This window comes from Suricata suricatta, chromosome 14, assembly GCF_006229205.1.
Source record: "Suricata suricatta isolate VVHF042 chromosome 14, meerkat_22Aug2017_6uvM2_HiC, whole genome shotgun sequence".
NCBI classification, from domain to species: Eukaryota; Metazoa; Chordata; class Mammalia; order Carnivora; family Herpestidae; genus Suricata; species Suricata suricatta.
Window position 1 is genome coordinate 23780548 of NC_043713.1, and position 22097 is coordinate 23802644.

At 48.0% G+C, this 22097-nt stretch overlaps 1 protein-coding gene across 1 annotated transcript in view; it reads left to right on the plus strand.

The window, feature by feature from the left end:
- MYO5B (myosin VB) overlaps nt 1-22097 on the plus strand; it is a 192975-nt gene that overhangs the window by 146357 nt on the left and 24521 nt on the right. Inside the window, exons 23-29 of the mRNA XM_029921554.1 lie at nt 7025-7109; nt 8357-8502; nt 9835-9954; nt 11849-11989; nt 15743-15808; nt 18399-18638; nt 19708-19808. Coding sequence (XP_029777414.1) covers nt 7025-7109; nt 8357-8502; nt 9835-9954; nt 11849-11989; nt 15743-15808; nt 18399-18638; nt 19708-19808 — 899 coding nt within the window. The remainder of the gene's footprint in view (nt 1-7024; nt 7110-8356; nt 8503-9834; nt 9955-11848; nt 11990-15742; nt 15809-18398; nt 18639-19707; nt 19809-22097) is intronic.

A 22097-nucleotide genomic window follows, 5' to 3' on the forward strand; every position in this document is an offset into this window, starting at 1 on the left:
TGAGCCCAGTGTCGGGCTCTGTGCTGACAGCTAGCTCAGAGCCTGGAGCCTGTCTTTGGATTCTGTGTCCTCCTCTCTCTCTAACCCTCCCCTACTCATGCTCTCTCTCCTTTCTCTCTCTCTCAAAAATAAATAAAACATTAAAAAAAAATAAAACACACACACACACACACAAAATTAAAAGAACAGTTTTTTGTTTTGTTGTTGTTGTTGTTGTTGTTGTTTTACTGAGAAAAGCACAGGCCCCTTAACTGGATGTGTAGGGCCCTTCCCTTACTCTGTTGCACCAGGCCAGGCTCTGAAGACGTGACAGCCTGGTGTAGTTCCTGGGCCCAGGCTGAGCAGGGTAGGGGTGGGGAAGGTGGGGAGAAGCAGAGCAGTCTGTCTGGGTCCCTGGAGGAAGAGGCAGACCCTGTAAGAGCTGAGCATGGAGCACAGCAGCACAGCCTGCACATGCAGGACAGGAAACCTTCCTGGAAGAATGAGTCATGGTTATAACTAGATGAGGAGGAAAAACCCTCAATAAAAGCCTGGGGAAGGGCATGGCAGAGGGAGCAGGGAAACGCTCAGGTGGAAACCAGAGGCAGAAAGACACTGGGCCCTGCTTAGCCCATTTTAGAGAGGTGTGTGAGGAGTTGAGTTTATCCTGTGGTCAAAGGGAGTGAACCCATTCTCCAGTTCTCACTTCTGCTACCCACCCAGCCTCATCCTTTCTCAGCCAGCCCCCTCCAAGCTGCACATGCCCACAACGGAGCTATTCTGTTCCCATTCTGTGGCTTCCATCCCTCCGCACCAGCCCATCTTCCTGCCCAGCGCTCCCTCAGCTGCGGGCGAAGTCCCACGTGTCTGAGTGAGATGACCCGCTTCTCCTGGGAAGCCTTCTGGGGCCTCCTTCTGTTCCTTGTTATCTCCTTTCTAAGTCACCTCAGGGGCGCCTGGGTGGCTTAGTTGGTTATGCGTCCAACTCTGACTCAGGTCATGGGTCATGATCTCATGGTTCATGGGTTCAAGCCCATGTTGGGCTCTGTGCTGACAGCTAGCTCAGAGCCTGGAGCCTGCTTCGGATTCTGTGTCTCCCTTTCTCTTCCCTTCCTCTCTTATGCTTGCTCTCTACCAAAAATAAACATTAAAAAAATAAAAAGCAAAAAGATGGGACATCTGGGTGGCTCAGTCTGCTAAGTGTCCGATTTCGGCTCAGGTCATGATCTGGTTCGTGGGTTCAAGCCACATGTTGGGCTCTGTGCTGACAGCTCACAGCCTGGAGCCTGCTTCGGAGTTTGTGTCTCCTCTCTCTCTGCTCCTCCTTCTCTTGAGCTCTGTCTCTCCCGCTTTAAAAAAAAATAAACATTAAAATTTTTTTTTAAAAAATTAACAAATCACCTTATAGCCATGGTTCTCAACAGGAGGCCCACACAGAACATTTGACAATGTCTGGAGACATTTTGATTGTCACCACTAGGTTGGGGTAGGGTGGGCAGAGTGGGTAGAAGCCAGGATGCTGCTGAATGAGGACAGCACCCTTACACCCCGCCCCCCATGACGAATTTTCTAGCCTAACATGTCAGCCGTGCTGAGGCTTAGAAATGTTGCTTTACAGAACTCAGCTGTGACCCTTACACACATGTCCCTCAGTCCCGTCGGGCTGGATGCTGTCAGAGGGCAGCTACCTCAAGGCTTCCTTATTTTCCCTTTCTGGCTCCTGCCAGAGAATCCTGTCAGGAAGCTTCTGATGGGTGAGTGACAGCCTTGCCCTCTGTCAAACGCGGGCCTGGAGAGAGGCTTGGTGAGTGGCAGCCTGTGGCAGTCAAAAGGCATCACTCAGTGGTTTTTCTTCATTTCTCGCTGTCACCACCAAAGCAGATTTCAGTCTCTGCAGACACACAGCATCAGTTGTGTTAATTGTAATAGGCACTAACTTGTTGAGCAAGAATAATTTGTTGTAATTAGTTATATGCATATCTTTTTAAAGTTTTTTTAATACTTATTTTTGAGAGGGAGAGAAAGAGAGAGACAGTGCGAGCAGGGGAGGGGCAGAGAGAGAGAGGAAGATAACAGAATCCAAAGCAGGCTCCAGGCTCTGAGCTGTCAGCACAGAGCTTCATGCGGGGCTCAAACTCGCAAAGGATGAGATTATGACCTGGGCCAAAGTCAGACACTTAACCAACTGAGCCATGTAGATGCCCCACATATGCATATCTTCTTACCAGCCTTTTCTCTTTTGATACCCTGTGGGGAGACAGAGCGTGCCCCTTGGCCTGACTCTCCATGGAAGGGTTTATCGTCTGCCTGGTAGGTGAGGGCTCTGCTCAGTACCCAGAGTGATGTCAGAAGGACCCCCATTGGTCAGAGCCTCATCCCCAGAACTCTGAGCAGTATATCCACAGATGAACTTGGGGTAGAAACCAAATTGTCTCTCAATTTGTCTGAATTGAGAGAATGAAAAGCAGCCATGCCCTGTAGCAGAGAAGGGACAGTTTCCTGGAAGGTAGTTTTGAGCCACATTCTGAAAGACATTGAAAATTCTTCAAAATCAAAAGAGACTGGATTGTGTCAACAGACTGTTGACAAAGTACTCGGAGCTTTTGGTAAGCCCCCACAGGGAGTGTGTATGTGTGGTTCTCTGCACGCAGCCCGAGCAAGCTGTCTGCAGATCCATCAGCTCCCCAGAGTAGCAGAGGCACCTGTGAGAGTCTCTGCCTTCGAGCCCCTAAGGAGGGGAGGGTGACCTTGCTCCTGGACTCCAGACTTGTTGGAATTCTCTCCTGATCCTTTCCATGTGATGCTGAGGGTAGGGGAAACCATACTCTTACCTCCTCTTAGTGCCTTAAGCTGAATTTTAATGCTAGGGGGAAGGCAAGGTAGCATTTACTCATAACCAGTTGAAATTCAGGCATCAGGAAGGTTCTGCCCTTGAGCCAGTCTTATGGGTTCATCAGGGATCTATCTCCTAGGTAGCAGTCCCAGTAGGTCGCCATCTAGTCTCAGCTGCCATGCACATGTTGTTGCACTAGGGATGTCTTTCTACACAGCCCTCCCCAGCCCACCCCCCACCCCCCACCCCCCACCCCCCACAGTAGATCGTGAAATGTACCAAACGTGGCTGGAAGTGAGGACCTGAACCAGAGAGCAAGCTCATTCTTTGTGTTACTCACTAGAGCCTTGCAGGAGTCTATGGAGATGCTTATCACTTGGACCAAAACCTGGGAGCCTGTTTCATACTCATATTTTTATCTTTTGCCACATTGACCACAGGATACTGTGCTTAGTAAATTGGTTAGTTTGTGGAATGATTTTATCAAATACATATACCATAACTTATTTAAAGTACACAATTCAGTGTTTTTTTTTAAATATAGTCAGAGTTTCGCAGCTGTTGAATAGTCTAGTTTTAGAATATTTTTATCACGCCCCCCCCAAAAAACTCTGTATCCATTAATAGTCACACCCTCTTCCTGCTTATTCCCTCTCAGGCGTTAGGCAACTAATCTATGTATTTTCTGTCTCCATTGATCTACCCATTTGGGACATTTCATATAAATGGAATCCTAACACACGGGACTTTTGTGACTGGCCTTTTTCATTTAGCATATTTTCAAGACTTATCTATGTTGTAGCATGGATCAGTACTTTATTGCTTTTTATTGCTCAATAGTATTTCATCATATGGGTATACCATATTTTGTTCATCAGTTCATTGATGGACATTTGGGTTGTTTCCACTTTCTAGCCTTTTTGAATACTCCTATACCCATCTCTGCATAAGTTCTTGTGTGGACATAGGTTTCCATTTCTCTTGGAAACCTAGGAATGGACTTGCTTGTCAAACAAGGGTTAAAATGCAACTTTTGAGGAATTTCCAAAGCTGCTGCACTGGTTCACATTCCCCTCAGTGGTACAGGAGAATCCTGATTTCTCCACATCCTCACCAAACATACACAATTGTCTTTTTTTTTTTTTTTTTAAGTTTAACCATCCTAGTGTATGTGAGGTGATAAATCGTTGTGGTTTTGGCTTGCATTTCCCTAATGGCCTTGAACAGTTTGTGTGCTTATTGGCCCTTTGTAGGTGTCTTCTACTTTTCCCCCCATTTTTTGATTGGATTTCTTTTTATTTGTTGAGTTGAAAATATTCTATTCCGGGTCCAAGTCCCATATCATATAAATGATTTACAGATATTTACTGTCATACTGTGAGTTGTCTTTTCCCTTTGATAGTATCCTTGTAAGCACAAAAGTTTTTAGTTTGGTTGAAGTCCAATTTTTTTTTGGCTGATTGTGCTTTTGGGGTCATATTTAAGAAGACATTGACTAATCCAAAGTCACAGATTTTGCTTCTATGTTCTCTTTCAAGAATTTTATAGTTTTAACTCTTATATTTAGGTCTTTGATGTGCTTTAGTTTTGTATGTAGTGTGAGGTAGGAGTCCAGTCTTACTTTGTATGTGGAAATACGGTTGTCCAGCCATTTGTTGAAAAGACTACACTTTCCTCAATGAATTACAGCATGAGGGTTTGTTTCTGGATTCTCCATTCTATTCCATTGATTATGGCCACCTGATGCTCGTGTCTTGATTCCTGTAATTGTGTTTGAAGTAGTAAGGGTTAAAAATGAGAAGTGTGATTCTTCCAACTTTGTTCTTTTTCAAGATTATTTTGGCTATTCTGGATCCCTAGATATTCCATATAAATTTCAGGGTCAGCTTGTCAATTTCTGCAAAAAAGCCATCTGGGATCTTGATGATTTTATTGAATCTATAAGTCAGGTGGAGGAGGATTATATCTTAACAACATTAAGTCTTCCTATCCAGTAACTCAGGGTGTCTTTCCACTTATTTAGACCTTCTTTAATTTCCTTCAACAATATCTTGTAGCTTTGAGTGTAAATTTGTGCTTTTTTTGTTAAAATGTATCCCAGGGTATTTTCTTCTTCCTGATGCTATTATAAATGGAATTGCTTTCTTAATTTTCTTTCTCAGATTGCACTGTAGAGAAATACAATCAGCTTTTGTGTATTGATCTCATACTCCACAACCTGAACTCATTTATTCTAATAGTTTTTAAGTACATTTCCTAGCAGTTTCTACATAAAAGATCATGCCTTATGCAGATAGAGATCATTCTACTTCTTCCCAATCTCGATGATTTTTATTTCTTTTGTATTTGCCCTGGCTAGAATGTCCAGTAAGATATTGAATAGTTTCAGCGAGAGTAGGCGTCCTTGCCTTTGTCCCAACCATGGCCTCAAAAAGTATTCAGTCTTTCGCCATAAAGTCCGATTTTATGGGTTTTTGTAGATGCCCTTTATCAGGTTGAGGAAGGCCCCTTCTATTTCTAGTTTAAGTGTTTTTATCATGAAGTTTTGGTAACATTTTGTTAAGGATTTTTGCATCCATATCCATAAGTGATAATAGTCTGTCATTTTCCTGTGATGTCTCTGGTTTTGGTCTTAGGATATTACTGGCCTCGTAAAGGGAGTGGAGAAGCGTTCCCTCCTCTTCTGTTTTATGAAATAACCTGTGCAGAATAGATGCTAATTTTTCTTTCAGTTGTTGCTAAGGGATGGAATGCTTTTAGAGTCTACACTTCAGCGTAGTGCCTGGGGAAGGTAATGTTGTAGAACCATCTACATACATTCATCAGCAGCTCCGCGCTGTGCCTGCTGCTTGGACTCCAATACATCATCTCCTTATGCTGAGAGCAGGCCTGCAGGGTGCGTGTTCGTTTCCCAGAGGGGGACCTGTGGCTCCCAGAGCCAGAGAGCTGTGGCCGTGGTGCTCCCTGTCTTTGCCTCAGACCGGGTTTGCTGCGGGGGTTTTTTCCATGCTGACTTGCCAGCGGTTCGGGAAGCCTCCAGGGAAAGCAGGACTCAAGTCTGGGTGCCTGAATCCGGGGCCTCTGTGCATGCGTTCTCTTCCTCTTCCTGCCTGTTTTCTGCAGCATTCACTTGCTTGTTTACCTTTACATGGAGGCCGGGGTGTGACATTGGTGGAGAAAATGACTTGATGGTCTTCTTCCAGATGAGTCGGAGTCCAGAGAGAAACATGCGGAGGCGGACCCATTGTGCCCCAGCCCCCATGATAGAGCAGATCCCCTTCCCCTCCTCCTCTAGAACAACTAATGATTTCCGATAGTCTTAGAATGTGGCTGAATTGTAATGTTTATTTTTGAGAAAGAGAGAGTGTGAGAAGAGGAGGGGCAGAGAGAGAGGGGGACACACAGAATCCAAAGCAGGCTCCAGGCTCTGAGCTGTCAGCACAGCACCCGACATAGGGCTTGAATCCACAAACCACGAGATCATGACCCGAGCCAAAGTCAGACGCTTAACCGACTGAGCCACCCAGGCGCCCCTCAACTGTTACATTTTTAAATCTGTATGAATATTTTGCTCCAATACTAAATAGCCAAAACTTTTCCTTTTTTAAAAAGCTTGCCATCCGCCATTTGTATTCTTCTCCGTCTGAACAGAGCAGAATTTTTCCTTAATTACTCTTTGCTTTTTGTGCCATTTTCAGTAGCATTCACTTCATGCTTCCTTGGTGGTGGGGGCGGTGAGTATCGTCAGAAGCTAAACACTAGAGTCCCCTTTCCTTCCGCGGCACCCGAACTGTGCTGCCCCAGTGAGACTGGTGAGGGCAAGTGGGATGAAGACCAGAGATGATGCTTCATTGGGAGCTTTGGCCTTCCCTGCCTCTCCGATTGGAGAGCTCAGAATTTACCAAGGCAAGCGACCAAACATGAGGTGAAAGCCTGTTACCGTTGTCCATTCCTGCACGCAGCCCGGGATCCTGTGCAGACTTTCATGAGGCTTCTCTGGGCACTGGAAGGCCATACAGAGCGGTGAGCTCATCTGTCGTCTTTTAGTGGGATTTTTCTTTCAGTGTAATGGTCTTTCCCTCAAAATGAAAGCATTCTTGGCTGACTTGAGTCTCTTAAAAAGAGCATACAGACATAAGCAGCTGAACTTCAGGCCCCACGAAAGGAGCCTAACAAGGCAAATGTTTCCCAGCTTCTTGCTCTCCCTTTCAGCGTGTTGCAGATCTGGAGGAAGAAAATGCTCTCTTAAAGGATGAGAAAGAACAGCTTAACAACCAAATCCTGTGCCAAGCGAAAGGTAAGTAGCAAAGTACTTGATTTTCCATTTTGGAGTCTAAGTTCTTTTCCATACTGATTTCCATCCTCCCCCCACCCTCCAGACTCCTAGCAAGGACACAGTCAAGACAGTGCAGTGGAGAAAGGGCTTTAATAAATGAAAAAGACGGGGGGACCTTTAAGCCCCTGCTGTGGCTCCTGGTTTCAGGAGTTCCATGCACATAATGGACAGTATAGTGGACGGGATTTGGAGTCCAGGGGACCTGTACTCGAACTGTGACTGCCATATGCTGCTGCCTGGCCTCAAGCAACTCCCTAATGACGGTAGTCATCTGCAAAATGGACATAAAAGTACAAATTTCCGAAGTATAAAGCGTTTAGCATGGTGCTTAATACATAAGGGGACCTAGGAGCTATCATTATTGCTGATTTTAAATTTATCTTTAGTGTCCATAGTACCTGTTGTGGTTTCTTCTACCCAGTGTGTCATCTGCTAATGTTTGCTGTAAGAGAAGGTCATGAGTCAGTTCCCACCGACCCCTGTGCCACCATCAACCCCCGTGGGCTGCCTGGCCACAGAGGAGCAGTGGGCATCCACAGACGCCAGTCCTTGCCCAGCTCAGTGGGTTAAGCAAATCACTCCCCTTGTCCTCTTAGGTCCCTCCCCCGTACTATGAGAGGATTGAACCATCTGAGGACAGGGTCCCACCCACCGTGAAATCTCATTGAAAACTTACTTTTTCATTTCCCTATAAAAATTGCTTCTTTCTACTGATATGAATAATATGTTTTGGTGAGGTGGGGCCCATCCGCGTGATCTCTTTACCTTCCTCCTTCCCCCACTCTGACATCTGGCCTTATCTCCTTCAATCTCCCTACCCTTCCAGAACCAAAAGATCAGGAAAATGGGGGCAGAACTGGGGAACAAAACCTGGCTTTTTCCAGGGATCCTGCCGGCAGCTGCTGTGACCTTTGTCACAGGAGAGAAGCCTGTGCATTGAGAGGGAATGTCCTGTTTGCTGCCCGCTTCTCCCCCACTTCCCCAAAAGCAACATGGGCTTTCCCCCCTTCTCTGAAGACTTAAGCTGCCATGACCAGCTTCCCTTTGCTCTGCAGCGGGTGAAGTTGCTGAATAAACCCATCAGGTGGTGGTGGGCGCCTGTCACGGGCAGCCTTTTAAAGAGCGATTAATCACAAAGCCTGAGTCAGGGTGTGCAAGGGGAATCCATTCAGAAAGCAAAGCTGCAGCTTTGTGTGCTTGCTTTCCAGATGAATTTGCCCAAAACTCTGCCAAGGAAAATCTGATGAAGCGGGAGCTGGAGGAGGAGCGCTCCCGGTACCAGAACCTCGTGAAGGAGTATTCACGGTTGGAGCAGAGATATGACAACCTTCAGGATGAGATGACCATCATCAAGGTAAGGAGGGCAGTTCTGGCGCCACATTCGGCTTCCCCGCCCCCGTTCCTGCATGTCTGCAGCCACTGCACTGCCCTCCAACGTGGTCGTGCTCAGTGAATCTGTGCCGGGTCCCAGGTTCTTTCCGCAGGTCGTTCTCACCATGCTTGCCAGTGTCACATGAGGGAGTAGCAGGGCCGGGTGGTCGCTCCCAGGAAAGGCTCCTTTTCCAACGTTGGGGCCTTCTAAAGAGCTCAGGAGTGGAAGGAAGATCCCACCCAGGTGCGGGTTGTTGGTCTTGTTACCTGTTCCAGAAATATCCCTGCTCTGAAACACAGTGTGGAGGCATCCAGATCTCGGCATCATTGATGCGTGCTGCAGAGAGACCCCCAGGGTCTGATCATTTCTCTCCGTCTTTGATGAGACGCAATATACATAGAAACATCCTATTTCAGGATTTGTCATTCCTTTTTACCCCACATAAACGTTCCCTCCAGAAATGCATATTCAAACAAGACTGATAAGTTAATTGCATAGAAACCAGGAAGGGAAGCTGAAGAGGAACATATATAAATACAGAATTTTCTGACCAAGATCAGTTTTGATTCTCAAAGCCAAATCACATGCAAGAAAAAGAAAAATATTTTTACATGAACAGCCTAAGTATAAATGGTAACCTTTATTCTTTTTAAAAAAATTTTTTTTATTTTGGGAGAGAGCATGTGCATGAGTGGGGGGAGGGACAGAGAGAGAATTCTAAGCAGGCTCCGAGCTGTCAGTGCAGAGCCTGACACTGGGCTCAACCTCCCCAATCAAGAGATCATGACCTGAGTTGAGATCAGGAGTTGGACACTTAACTGACCCAGGGACCCTGGTAACCTCTATTTCTAACGTGCTTACTATAAACTTGGTGTTACATAAAGTTGGTGGAGCACAGGTTGAACTTTGGGGCCCTTAGAGACAGGTTTGCCACATTCTTCTTAAGTGGGGACTAATGACAGAATGGCCTTGGTGTACTATCAGGGAAAGACCAGGAGACCAGGCTGGTTTCCCCAGGACTTGGTGGAGAAATCAGCTAGGTGTTAGGGACTCCGGCTCTCATTAAGAGAGAGGGACTTTGGTCCTGCCGTGGAGGGCCCTTCTCTGTGTTATTTTGTTAGTTAGATGGATGATGGTAAGAACTGTAGGTGAAGTTTGCGTGGGAACAGCTCCACTTAGCTGCCATTCCAGGACCTGTGCTTGTAGACAAATGAGGCTGCAGTCCACCTGAAGGATCTACTGGCCTTTGAAAAGGAACAGTTCTCATTAGCATTCATTTGTTATGAGGACTCACATTTTTTTCTCTTTCAACAGCAAACCCCAGGCCACAGGCGGAACCCATCAAACCAGAGTAGTTTAGAATCTGACTCCAATTACCCCTCTATCTCCACATCTGAGGTCGGAGACACAGAGGATGCCCTCCAACAGGTGGAGGTGAGTAAGACAGGCTGGTGGCCCCTGTCTGTGCCCCAGGGGGAGCGGAACTGGTTTGGGTTTACCAGCTATGTAGACATGTCCTCTCCTGGCTGATGGTGACCAGTGTCCACAGGCTTCTTCCTGACCTGGGCATCACCTGGCCTGCAGGGGACTTACAGATCCTGGAGTTAATATTCACTGTGCAAAGCAATAGATTACTGTTCACCTTACCCACTAGCTAGGAAGAGAGGAAGATGATAAATCCCTGATCCTCCCTCTTCTAAAACTGAAAGCCTGTTTCAGAGAGGTAAATGGCTGACCTAGTAAGGAACAGCTTAGTCATTAAAATAGAAATAATTTTTCATCCCCATTTAGAATCATAGCACATATAAAATAGTCATAAAGATGCAAGAAAAAAATTTTTTCTGACTTAGAAGCTGGGTAAAACTCAGAACAGTTATTTGGAATATTTGGAACCACAGATATTTGCTGAGTGACTATATCTTTGTCAGTAATAGCCCAAGTTTCTAAATACTGTACCACACAGTGGACTTTGTAACCCGTGTGTAATTTTGCCAAGTGTACACATACACAATTTTTCCTCTGGCATCTGAAAAGAAGACAATCATAAGTACATAAAACCTTAAAAAGCATGTGAAAGACAGATCTGGAAGAGAGGCAGTTAGAAAAACAAACGTGGTGTGAGCACGTCTCTGTGCAGAACTCTGCCAGTGAAGTAGTGGTCACCACGCCAGAGATGGTCCCTGCCCTCCCAGAGCCTGTCTGGTGGAGGGTTCGGCAGTAATCAGGTGACGGGAGAAGTTGGTAATAGAACCTCAGGGGTTAATGTCATTTGGTGCTAGAAAGAAAAATAAAGTATGATCAGAGATGGCGAGTCACAAGATAAAGGTGGCGAAGGATAGAAAAGAGGTCCTTGGGAAGAGAACGTGTTCTCTTGTCCAGTTCAGCGTGGTCTGCTGCTCGCTGTAAGCACTTAGCTCATGTTGGCTTGAGAGAGGTCCTTGCTGTCACCGCTGCAACGTCCAAAGTATGGATCCGGAGGCTTCAGTCATTTGAACCTCCAGACATGCCACCAGACATGTACGTAGCCATTTCTGTGCAGACGTAACCACTTCCATCAATGCATTTGACCTTCTTCAAGGAAGTTGAGGCTGGTTCTTGGGATTAGTCAGAACGGCTAGCACAGCGCTGGCTAAGCACAAAGTGCTCATGAAATGCTCACTGAACTAAATTATATTGTCACACGTATGCAGATGTGTATATGTACGTGCATATGTGTACTTAAAAACCCACATAGATAAGCTCACCAGATACACATGCTTGTTCATACACATCCACAGATGACAGAACCCCGGAGGGCAAACGCAGGCATAAATCCGAGGGGAGAAAATCTGGGAAACTGATGCTCTCGGATCTGTGGAATAAACAAGTTCCACGGGAACTTGGTTCTGTTTCAAGGTACAATCAAGTGTTTGACAACACATTTGCAGTGATTAGTAACCGCATTGATTCTTCGTTGGGAAGCGTTAGAGCCTGAGTTCTACGATTTCTCTGGTACGAGACCATTTCCATAATTGAGCTCCTTTAACTTCCAAATAAAATGGCTCTCTTTATTCTTGGAATGTAGGAGTAGTTATCTTAAGTGGCTCTCTCAGGAATATAAATGAGCCAGACTCAGATGTTACCTAGACAGAAAATGAGCCTGGAGTGCCAACTTTACTCTGAAAACTGATGGTTGGTTGGCACTGGCTCTGCCTCTGGGGCGCGGATTGATGTTTGTACAGAGAGAGGACAGGCAGCTGATACGGAGGCAGCCTGGGAGGTGCCGACTGGCCCCTGAGGCAGCCATGCTATTGAAACCTCCTTCCCTGCTCCTTGTGTTCCCCTGAAGGACATCGGCCTGGAAAAGGCGGCCATGGACATGACCGTCTTCCTGAAGCTGCAGAAGAGAGTGCGGGAGCTGGAGCAGGAGAGGAAGAAACTGCAGGTGCAGCTGGAGAAGAGAGAGCAGCAGGACAGCCGGAAGGTCCAGGTGCGTGCTGGGCTGCAGGTCCAGGTGCATGCTGGGGCGGCCCTCGGGTGCTGACATCACGCTTTTCCCAGGGTTCACGTGGCAGGGTGAACACGTGGGCTTATGCAGGAGCTCAGTTTCAGAGGAGTGTCTGCCTCATGTTGGAGTCAACTGAGTCTTCTCAGCTTGCCGGCACCCCCAGACCACCCCCAGATGAACAGGAGTAGGCTTGCCAAGTGCAAGGGATTCCCAGTATGGTATCTAGGGAGAGCCTGTGGCATTGTCACCTACTTGCGAAGGACGCCGGGATGTGTGATTAAAGTGTAAATATAAACCAGAGTCCAATTTTAACAGAGAAAAGTGATTTCCCTTTACCTGGAGTCTGGCATGGACTTGAGTCTACCCCCACTGGGTTAGGGGTGGACTAGGTTTGTGGTCACTCACTTTTCTATCCCATGATTGCTCCCTGGCCTCAGTCCAGATTATCATCAGTGTCTTGGATCTCAAAAGGATATTGCTTGAGACCGTGGTGTCCCCAGATGTTTCACACTCTCTGTCAGGGACCCCCTGGGCACCGTGTGCAGTGCTTAGCACTGTGCGAGTGCCAGGTCATACTAGGTATTCAAACTGTTTATTAAACAATAAAATGTATTGATAAAATGATAAAAATGTAAGAAAAAACCCTAGCTGTTGAGGAGTTTATGGTACAGTTTGGGGGGACCAGACATAACACAGGTGGAAAGTGAAAAATAACATTGATAGCATTCAAATAAATGCAGGATGGGGTAGAGACTGGCCGTGTAGGAATAAAGCCCACTGAAGTTAGCGGTGATAAGGAGTTAAGACCCATGTGTTATTTCTTGGGAGGAAGAAGGACCGCTTCCATGGCATAGAAGGCCGGTTCTGACATGGGTCATATCATTCGTTGATGTCATCATGGGTTTGTCACAGGTCTTTGTTCTCAAGCCTGACTTGCCCATTGTGGGGTTCAGCCCCCTCCCTGCTTCTCAGCCCTGCTCTCACCTCTCCACATGGTCTCCTTTTGGTAACACCCATCTTCCCTTTCCCTTCCCCTTCAAATGTGATACAGACATTGGTCTGTTTTGCTAGAATATTCTTGGATATTCTGAGCCCTACGTGGGGAGGTAAATCTTGTTGGTGGACTTCAGTATCTCAGGTGGATTAGATTGGAGAGGGAACGGGGTAGGTTTACAAACGACTCAGTCCATCAGAAGAGAAGCGGTCCTGACAGACAAGTGCAAATCAAATCTATGAAAAGCTACACAGATGACATCAGATCCTGCCTGACGTAAAAGTCCCTGGCCCACACAGCTACCCCCAAAGGTCCACTCTCCAGATTACCCCCCACAGAAATGCCAAATAACTTTGAGATCTTGGCTTTAGGCTTTCTCTTTGTCTTGATACCAAATAAAAAGGGATATCCCTTTCTTGAACAGTAATCCTTGAGGGCACCTGGGTGGCTCAGTCAGTTGAGCGTCTGACTCTTAGTTTTGGCTCAGGTCATGATCTCATGGTTCATGGGTTCAAACCCCGAGTGGAGCTTTGTGCTAACAGTGCAGAGCCTGCTTGGGATTCTCTCTCTCCCTTTCTCTGTGCCCTTTTTCCTCTTCTTGCGTTTTCAAATAAACTTCAAAAAAGTTATCACTGAACCAGAGTTGGAACTATAGGCTTGGCCTCTAGCCCTGAATGTGTATTGAGAATCTCCCTTTAAGGAGAAGGATCTTGTTTCTGACAGTGTAGTAAGAAAGGCAGGAGTGGGGCAGGGGATGGGAGGTATGACCTCCCTCTACAGCACTCTGAAACTGAGCTTTCAAGGATCGTGTTCTTGGATCTGCCCCTGGTCCCAAGAGGAATCCTGAGCCACCTGGATCTTTTCTCTGGATAGATGATGTGTGGAGTCACAGCTAGAGAATGAGGAGAAGTCTATAGGATGTCCCATCAGTTTGGGAGTGGCAGTCTGCTGTAAGGATGGGGTCTCTGTGACAGCCAGGCTGTTCCTGTGTTTGACTTCCCATCCATCCAGCTCCCTTTCTCAGGGCATAGCAAAGTCACTTTTGCCCCCAGAGTGATTCCAGTGGGTTGCCCACTTAGAAACATAACTGCCAGTCCACCTTAATACAGCCCCTTGACCATGGATGATCTCCGTTTTCTGAGAACCAAATGCATTCAACAATTATCGGTGACCATGTGGCAAATCCACACTTGACCCAACACAAGTGCAAGCCTCTCACTGGGGCAGCTGGTGAAGAGCCCACCCTGAAGAGTCCCATCCGCTACCATGAATGGGGCAGGAGCCAAGCAGAGGCTGGAGGCTGGTACCCTGGACAGTGGCGTTCCCAGGTTGGGGGGGCGTGGCAGGAAACCATGCAGTCTGGTCCCTGCAGCAGCCCTAGATCTGGGAGAGGCTCCAGGAGGTGCTCCCATCCATCCTGGTCTGTATGCCTGGGCACACCTAATCCGTGCACTGCAGCGGGTGGCCGTACCTTGGACTTAAGGTTGCCAGCACTGCAGGTAATCTAATTAAGCACTGTCGGGTTTTAGCTCCAAAACCCATCTTACTGAAGGACTGTCACACACAACTTGAAGTCACCCCATGCAGTTAGCCGTTTATGAAGGTGTTTCTGCCCCTCTTCTCATTGACGATTCAGGTTCCATAGCTGCCAAACAACTGAGGAGTCATTAGTTTGCTGAGTCCTGAGGGGCCAGTGCACAGCTGTTGCTGACCACATTCCTTGGAATTAAAATCAGCATTTTACTGTGCATCATGGGGGCTGGCTGCCAGACTCCCTGTCGTAGGGTGACATGAGGGAAGCAGGCTTCTCCACAAAGTGCTTAGTGATTCAGTTGGCAAAACTGAATACACATGTTCACACACATCCAAAAAACACCAAGAGTAGCTCATTAATCTCCTTAATAAGCACATAATTATTATATATTAACATTCTTAAGTGCCTAAGTATCGTGGTGTTGGTTTCCTCAGCTGCTGAAACACAGTCCCACAAACTGGATGGCTCCAAACAACAGAAATGTATTCTCTCATAGTTCTAGAGGCCGGAAACCAAAAATTAAGGTCCCAACATGGCCATGCTTCCTTAAAGGCTTTTGGAGAGAATCTGTTCCATGCCTTTTTCTGAGCATCTGGTGTTGCTGGAAACCCTTGGCATTCCTTAGCTCCAGTTCCACGTGCGTTGGTGGTATAGTGGTGAGCATAGCTGCCTTCCTTAGCTCCAGTTCCTTGACTCTGATCTCTGCCTCCGTCTTCATGTGGCATGCCTCCGTGTGTGTGTGTGTCTGTGTGTGTGAGTGTGAGAGAGAGAGAGAGAGAGAGCATGCACACAAGCTATCTTTTTGTAAGGGCACCAGTCTATTGCATTAGGGTCCATCCTAATGACCTCATCTTGACTTTGATTTTATCTGCAAAGTTCTATATTAGGTCATGTTCACAGAGTACCAAGCTTTGGACTCAGCATGTGTTTTGTGGGGACATGATTCAGCCTGTAACATACTGCATACATATTCATATGCCTAAGGATCTGGGAATAAAGTTATGGAGACAGTGAAGACCGGCAGGAGGGTCATTTACGGAGAGCTTCCTGGTGGCCTGAAGTAGGGCGCCGTATTCTTGAGGTAGGAGAGGAGTGGCCACGGAGCAGGGAGTGCAGGCAAAACAAGCATGTTTTCGGTGGCTAGAAATACTATTGGGGGACAGCCGCCTGTGGTCCCTGCTCACCTTCTGTCTCCTTATCCATGCAGGTGGAACAAGCAAAGAATGACCTAGATTTGGACCAGGATGCAGATCTAGCCTATAATAGTCTGAAGGTAAGATTGTTGGCCGACAAGTTCCCCAAACTCTCACCCTGTGGAGAATGGATGATGGAGTCTGTGTGTGAGTGGAGCCGTAAGTGTGCAACTTGACCCTTCCGTTTCTTCATCTGTGAAACGGAGGCAAATGTGTACTTACTACAAGGAGCTATAATCTCTACTTATACAGGTGTCCACAGTTAGTTCAACTTGGGCCCTAACTACCTGCAGTTAGTGCAAACCTAACTGGTCCAGGCCTTCGTCCCTCAAGACTGCCTCCATTTCAGATGCCAGTCACATTGGTCAGGCCCCAGGTTACCCACACTTGTGTCCAATTTGGCTACAAATCTGTGGTTCCCATGACCTCCTCCCCATGTTTGGTCACATGTTAAAGCAGCCCACAGAGCTTAGGAAAGCACCTGATTTACTACTCCTTTATTATAAAGGCATGCTGGAAATGCAAATTCTTAGCCTCAGCCCAGACTTGCAGAGCACAGGCTCTGAGGTGGGGCCCAGCAGTCTGCTCTCATGTGCCCCCCACCCCCGCAAGGTTTCCATTGCCCACTGCGAGCCACTCTTCTAGTCTATGGGCAGAGTGCTGCCTCCAGGATTCCCATATTAGTCAGCTCAAAAACTCTCTCTGCATTTGGCTCCCGGGGAAAATGCCCACACTGGTCCTGTAGGCCCCATCGCCGCTGCCAGCCTGGGGCCAGGCTCTCAGAGGGCTCACTAAGTGCTTAAAACTCTTTAAACTCCATGACCACTCTGCTCTATTAGGCCAGGATTCTGAGTTCCAGGACCTGGTTTACCCTTCGTTGTCTCTGGTGAAACCTGACTTAACCTTTGCACCTTGTCGCAGAGGCTGGTTTCCAGGAGGACCATTGCTAGGGAGGCTGCTTTTCTTCTCATTTAACCAGACCCAGACCTTGAGGGAAGTGATCAAAATGGGGCTTTTAGGCGCAGCCCTGTCAGCCTGTGTTTAGTGAGCCCCTGCTGTGCGTCCAGCTGAATGCTTCCTGAGGGCATGAGGGAGGGAGGTGTAGACTGCCTGAGCAGACCAAGATCAAGTAGATGATGAGTCTGCACACCAGACTATTCAGGCATCTTGTCCAACCTGATCCTTACCAAGTTGGATTTGAAAAACCTGCCCACAGACACATGGGTGAGATGAGGCTACTCTAGGAAGGACGCCTTGACAAGTAGTGATTTTTGCTGAAACTACCAGAATTTCAGAACTTCCCCCGACCCTTCTCTAATGCATAAAGGGACAGAAGCATATCACTTGGGTACTGGGCTCAAGGCTTAGGCAGGCCCCCTGTGGGTGTGAGATGGGGTGGAAGGGTCCTTGGGCCAGTCACACCTGGCAGACGTTGCTGGAGGAAGCCTGATATAATGTGGCCAGACTGGAAGGTGGGGCTCCCTGGACCAGGAGTCAGGAACCCTGGGCTCTCGTCCTGGCAGGGGCTCCTAAACCCACCAGGAGTCTTCTCTGCTCTGTGCTCAGCTTCCTCATTCTGAAAATGGAGAGATTGTTTATATGGTCTCCTCATTCTCTGGTTGTTTGGCTCTGTAATAAGCATGCACCCAATCCTTATCCACCATTTGGAGGTTTGGGAGAGAGGGGAATTTTGAATCCCATATATCCCAAGACCCTAGGAGTATTATATATGCAATTATCAAACTTTTTATGGTCTGACTTTGTCAAATAAAAAACTAAATATTACACCCAGAAAATTTGAAATACATTCTAAAGTTTCAACGGCATTTTTGACTGCACACAGGTAGCTTTTCTTCTGCCATTGATAATTGGTGGCTTTCTGTATGACCCAAACAACAAACATGTGTTCCTAAGATACTCCAAAACGCTGGTCTTGTGGTGCCCCTTGGACTAAGGGCGTTGGGTAGGAGGGCTCTCTAGGTAGATCAGTTTAGGAAATCCTGGGATCTTTCTGCTTTCTTGGAAAGTCACAAAGTACATTAATATATTAAGTTCCTAGGAAGTCCAGTGTTAAAATTGTGTTGTTTAAAATTAACCTGGCAGGGGCGCCTGGATGGCTCAGTTGGTTAAGCATCTGACTTCGGCTCAGGTCATGATCTCACAGCTCATGGGTTCGAGCCCCACATTGGGCTCTGTGCTGACAGCTCAGAGCCCAGAGCCTGCTTCAGATTCTGTGTCTCCCTCTCTCTCTGCCCCTCCCCTGACCACACTGTCTCTATCTCTCAAAAATAAATAAATGTTTAAAAAAAATGTTTTTAATTAACCTGGCATTTCCTCAAGAGTGGGTTTCATGGCCAAATACACTTAGAAATATGAACACTATTAATCTCTTTAGGGAATGCTTTCATAGAGGCCTCAGGTCAGATGCTTCACGCCAGTCACTAAGGGTTGTGGGTTCAAATCCAGACCCCAGTTTTAACTATTACTGAACTTTTTCCAGTCAGAACTTTTGCCATGGGTTTTATTGTTAAAATGGGAAGGTTGCTCCCAGCATCGCAGGAGGGACAGGGCGGGCTGATTCTGGCAGGTGGAGGAGGAAGCCCACGTGGGGAGAGGAGACCGCTCTAGATCCAGGGGGAAATGGAGAGTGCCACTCGGGCTGTCTTCCAGAGGCAAGAGCTAGAGTCGGAGAACAAGAAGCTGAAGAACGACCTGAACGAACTGAGGAAAGCCGTGGCTGACCAAGCCGCACAGAACAACTCCACCCACGACTCCCCCGACAGCTACAGCCTGCTGCTGAACCAGCTCAAGCTGGCCAACGAGGAGCTCGAGGTCCGCAAGGAGGAGGTGCTCATCCTGAGGACCCAGATTGTCAGCGCCGACCATCGCCGACTTGCTGGCAAGAGCACGGTAACAAGATGGCAGCCCTGGGTGGGCTTGTGAGGAGGGCGACGCTAGGTAGTACGTGCAGTGGTTTTGCTCACATAGCTTTACCCATGAGCGCCTGGAACCCAAAAAATGCAGACTCTCTTACTCTAGGGTCTCTTCTAAAGGCAAAGCAAGGTCCTTGCAGCCTTCTCATCTCAACCTTTCATGGGAGACTTTGCTGGAAGTTTCTAGAATCTTCTGAAGTTACTCAAAATTAACATGTTCAATAAGAAAAAGGCACAGAATTAGAAACAAGGGCAAAGGCCTAGGCATCTCCCTTGGCCTTGTATTTCACCCTTACTTGGCCTTTTCCTATTGACTTTGATTCTGAGGTAGAGAAAGTCTTTCAGCCCACCCAGGGTGGCACGTCTGTCTTAGCATTCGTTCCTAATGTTTTCACCTTCTGGGACAGATTGGGGAGCAGGAAGGAGGGGACAAGAGGCCAGCTGGGTCACTCTGGGCATGGCCCTGTGATGACATGGAGGGAGATAAGTAAGCCCTCATGAGTGTGGAGGATCAACACTGAGACAGATTTTCACCCTGCCCTTCAGATTCGGGGTGCTGTGACCTCAGAGACACTGTCATCGCCATCTTCCCCCACCACTCCATGTACAGGGCCTTTAACAGGCAGGCCTTGTCATTCTGTGGCTTTGAAAGTGCCATTCATGCCTGGGTTTAACTACTTATCCAAAGCCATTCTGGGCCTTTGTTTTTTCCCCAAAAGCTTATTTTTGTTTCATTTTTTTTAATATTTATTTTTGAGGGAAAGCAGAAGTGGGGAGGGGCAGAGAGAGACAGAGGGAGACACAGAATCCAAACCAGGCTCCAGGCTCTGAGCTGTCAGCATGGAGCCCCATGCAGGGCTTGAACTCACGAGCCATGAGATCATGACCTGAACCAAAGTTGAATGCTCAACCAACTGAGCCACCCAGGCACCCTCTCAAAAGCTTGTGTTTATGCCTCTGTATATACAAAGTCTATAAAGTCGTTTTGCAACAGTTGTTTATGTAACCAGAGTTTTTTTTTTTTTTTCCAATCTGGGATCTTCTAGGAGCCGAACATTAATTCCAGAACAAGCTGGCCTAACAGTGAGAAGCATGTAGATCAGGAAGACGCCATTGAGGCCTATCACGGAGTCTGCCAGACAAACAGGTAAGTCCCCCCTCAGGTAACTGTACCTGGAGGAGGCGATGGGGAAGGGCCTCACCCAGCCTAACACGTGACGGCTGTTTCTCAGATGCTGCTCAGCATCAGGGTTTACTTAGGAGGGAATGAGGAAGAGCAGACTCCCTGAGTCCCACGCCCTCAGCGAGCCACTTGTCCGCTTCAGCGAGACTCCTGTGAAGAGCCTTCAGAAAGGGAGCCTCTCTGCAAGTGTTGACAGGAGGAGCAAGGACAGGCTGAGAGGGGTCCCCCCGCCCCCCACCCACAGAGAGGGAAGCCGGCACCAATGAGCCCAGCCAGCTCCTGCTCCAGCTCTTGGCTTCTTTCTTTTCACAGCGAGCGCATGTGGGGGGGTGAAGAGGGGCAGAGGTAGAGAATCCTAAGCAGGCTCCATGCTGTCAGTGCAGAGCCCAACATGGGACTCGATCCCATGACCCTGAGATCATGACAGGAGCGGAAACCAAGAACCAGACGCTCAACCAGCTGAGCCCCACCCCCGGCACCCCTGTATCGTTGCTTTAATGCCAGCTTTACTCAACCCAGCGGTGGGGCCCCAGTACCTGTCATTTAAGAGCTGGAACCCAGGCTAGGCACCCAAGAGGCTGGATGGGAGAACTTGACCACTATCGTGTTGACTAAAATGGATTTTCCCTGGACTTTAATGAACAGTCCTCTAGTCCCTCCTTAAGCGTGAGCCACCAGGTCATGGCAAGGGAGCCTGGGTGAGACCCCAGGGCATTGTGGCCGAGCGCTTGTGAACGTGCACTCTGGAATCCGCTTGCTTACCAACTGCTTAGTAACTACTTTATAACCGCCAGTGCCTCAGTCTCCTCTGAAGTGGGGACGGTCACAGCAGGTAACCTCACATGGAGACTGAGAAGGTCAGGTGAGTTAGTCCGCGTCTTCTACTTAGAACCCGGACTGCTGTTATTGCTGTCTTTGCCCCTCGGCGCCCCCCGGGGTACGGGTAAGAACAGAGCCAGCCTTTTCCCTGGCTACCTTTCTCTCGCCTCAACTCACGACTGGTGATCAGTCACCAAGCGTTTGTACAGAATTGATGAAAACCGTGAGCACGCCCGGAAACTGTCGGCGGTGCCGCTGAGAGGGCAGCGCAAGGTCGTCCGAAAGAACCGCACAGTGACTCAAAGACTCAGCACTGTGATCGCCACGTCTTCTAAATTAGCCCATTTCTGCAGATAGGGAAACTGAGGCCCGGAAGGGGGGAGCTGCCAGCCTGAAACCGAGTCAAGGTACAACCCAGAAGGCCTGACTCCCAGGCCAGGCTGCTTCGCTCCCACTCTGTGGGTAATCAGAAGATGCAGGCGTTCTAGCCAGACCCCAGAAGAAAGTAAACCTCCAGAGAGATGTGATTCTGTCCCCCTGAGGAGGGAGAACAGGAAATGCAGGTGCTGAAACTGGAGTCCAGATTTAGTCATTCAAAATTACTTTGGGTGAAGCCATGCACTGAATAAGAAAAAGCACAGGTTAATACTTGGAATTAAAAAAGGCGGGGGGACAAGCTGGACCTTGACAAATGGGGGGGTGTGTGGATCTTTCTGACCTTTGGAGCTGCGGCTGTTAACGGCTCTCCGCTCCCTTTCTCTTCACCCACGTGGTCGTCCGGGATCCGGTCCCAGGGGCCGCTTACCACCCTGAATGTGTCTTCCTTGGCAACAGTAGTAATGCAGCTGATAAAATAAAAATAGCTTTTCTTCAATGTTAAGATAATTCCGTTCCCAGTCAGGCCTGGGGAGCAATAAGGAACTAAGAGCCTGTGAAACCAAGTTAAGTACAAAAAGGAGACACGGGCTGTCTCGCGAGCAGGGCAGAGTGGGAAGCCCGAAGCCCGGGTCCCCAGTGCCTGCCACGCCTGGAAGGGGAGCCTTGTGGTTTGTGTCTTGCCCGCACCGGGATCCCAGCAGGGGGTGCAGGCATGACTCCTGGAGCCCGGCAGCGAGGCCATCTGCAGTGAGAGTGCCCCGTACTTGCATTTGCTCTCCTGTGATTTCCCTCTAACGGAGGCTGTTCTGGTTTGAACAGAAGTTGTATTGTGCACGAGTGATTTGGGGTGGGAGGAATTGCAAACCTCCATCCTCTCCCTAGGAAATGCTTACACGGCTGCACTGAGTTCTGCTGAGATTTCTGCAGGGATTCTAGACCCTCTTCCATGCCCAGTCATCCCCCCACTCTCAGAGTCCACGGTCTCCCAGTTTGGAACTTCTTTTGCTTACACACTTCCAGAGTTTTATAGAGTTCTGTTTGATCTTTACGATTGTA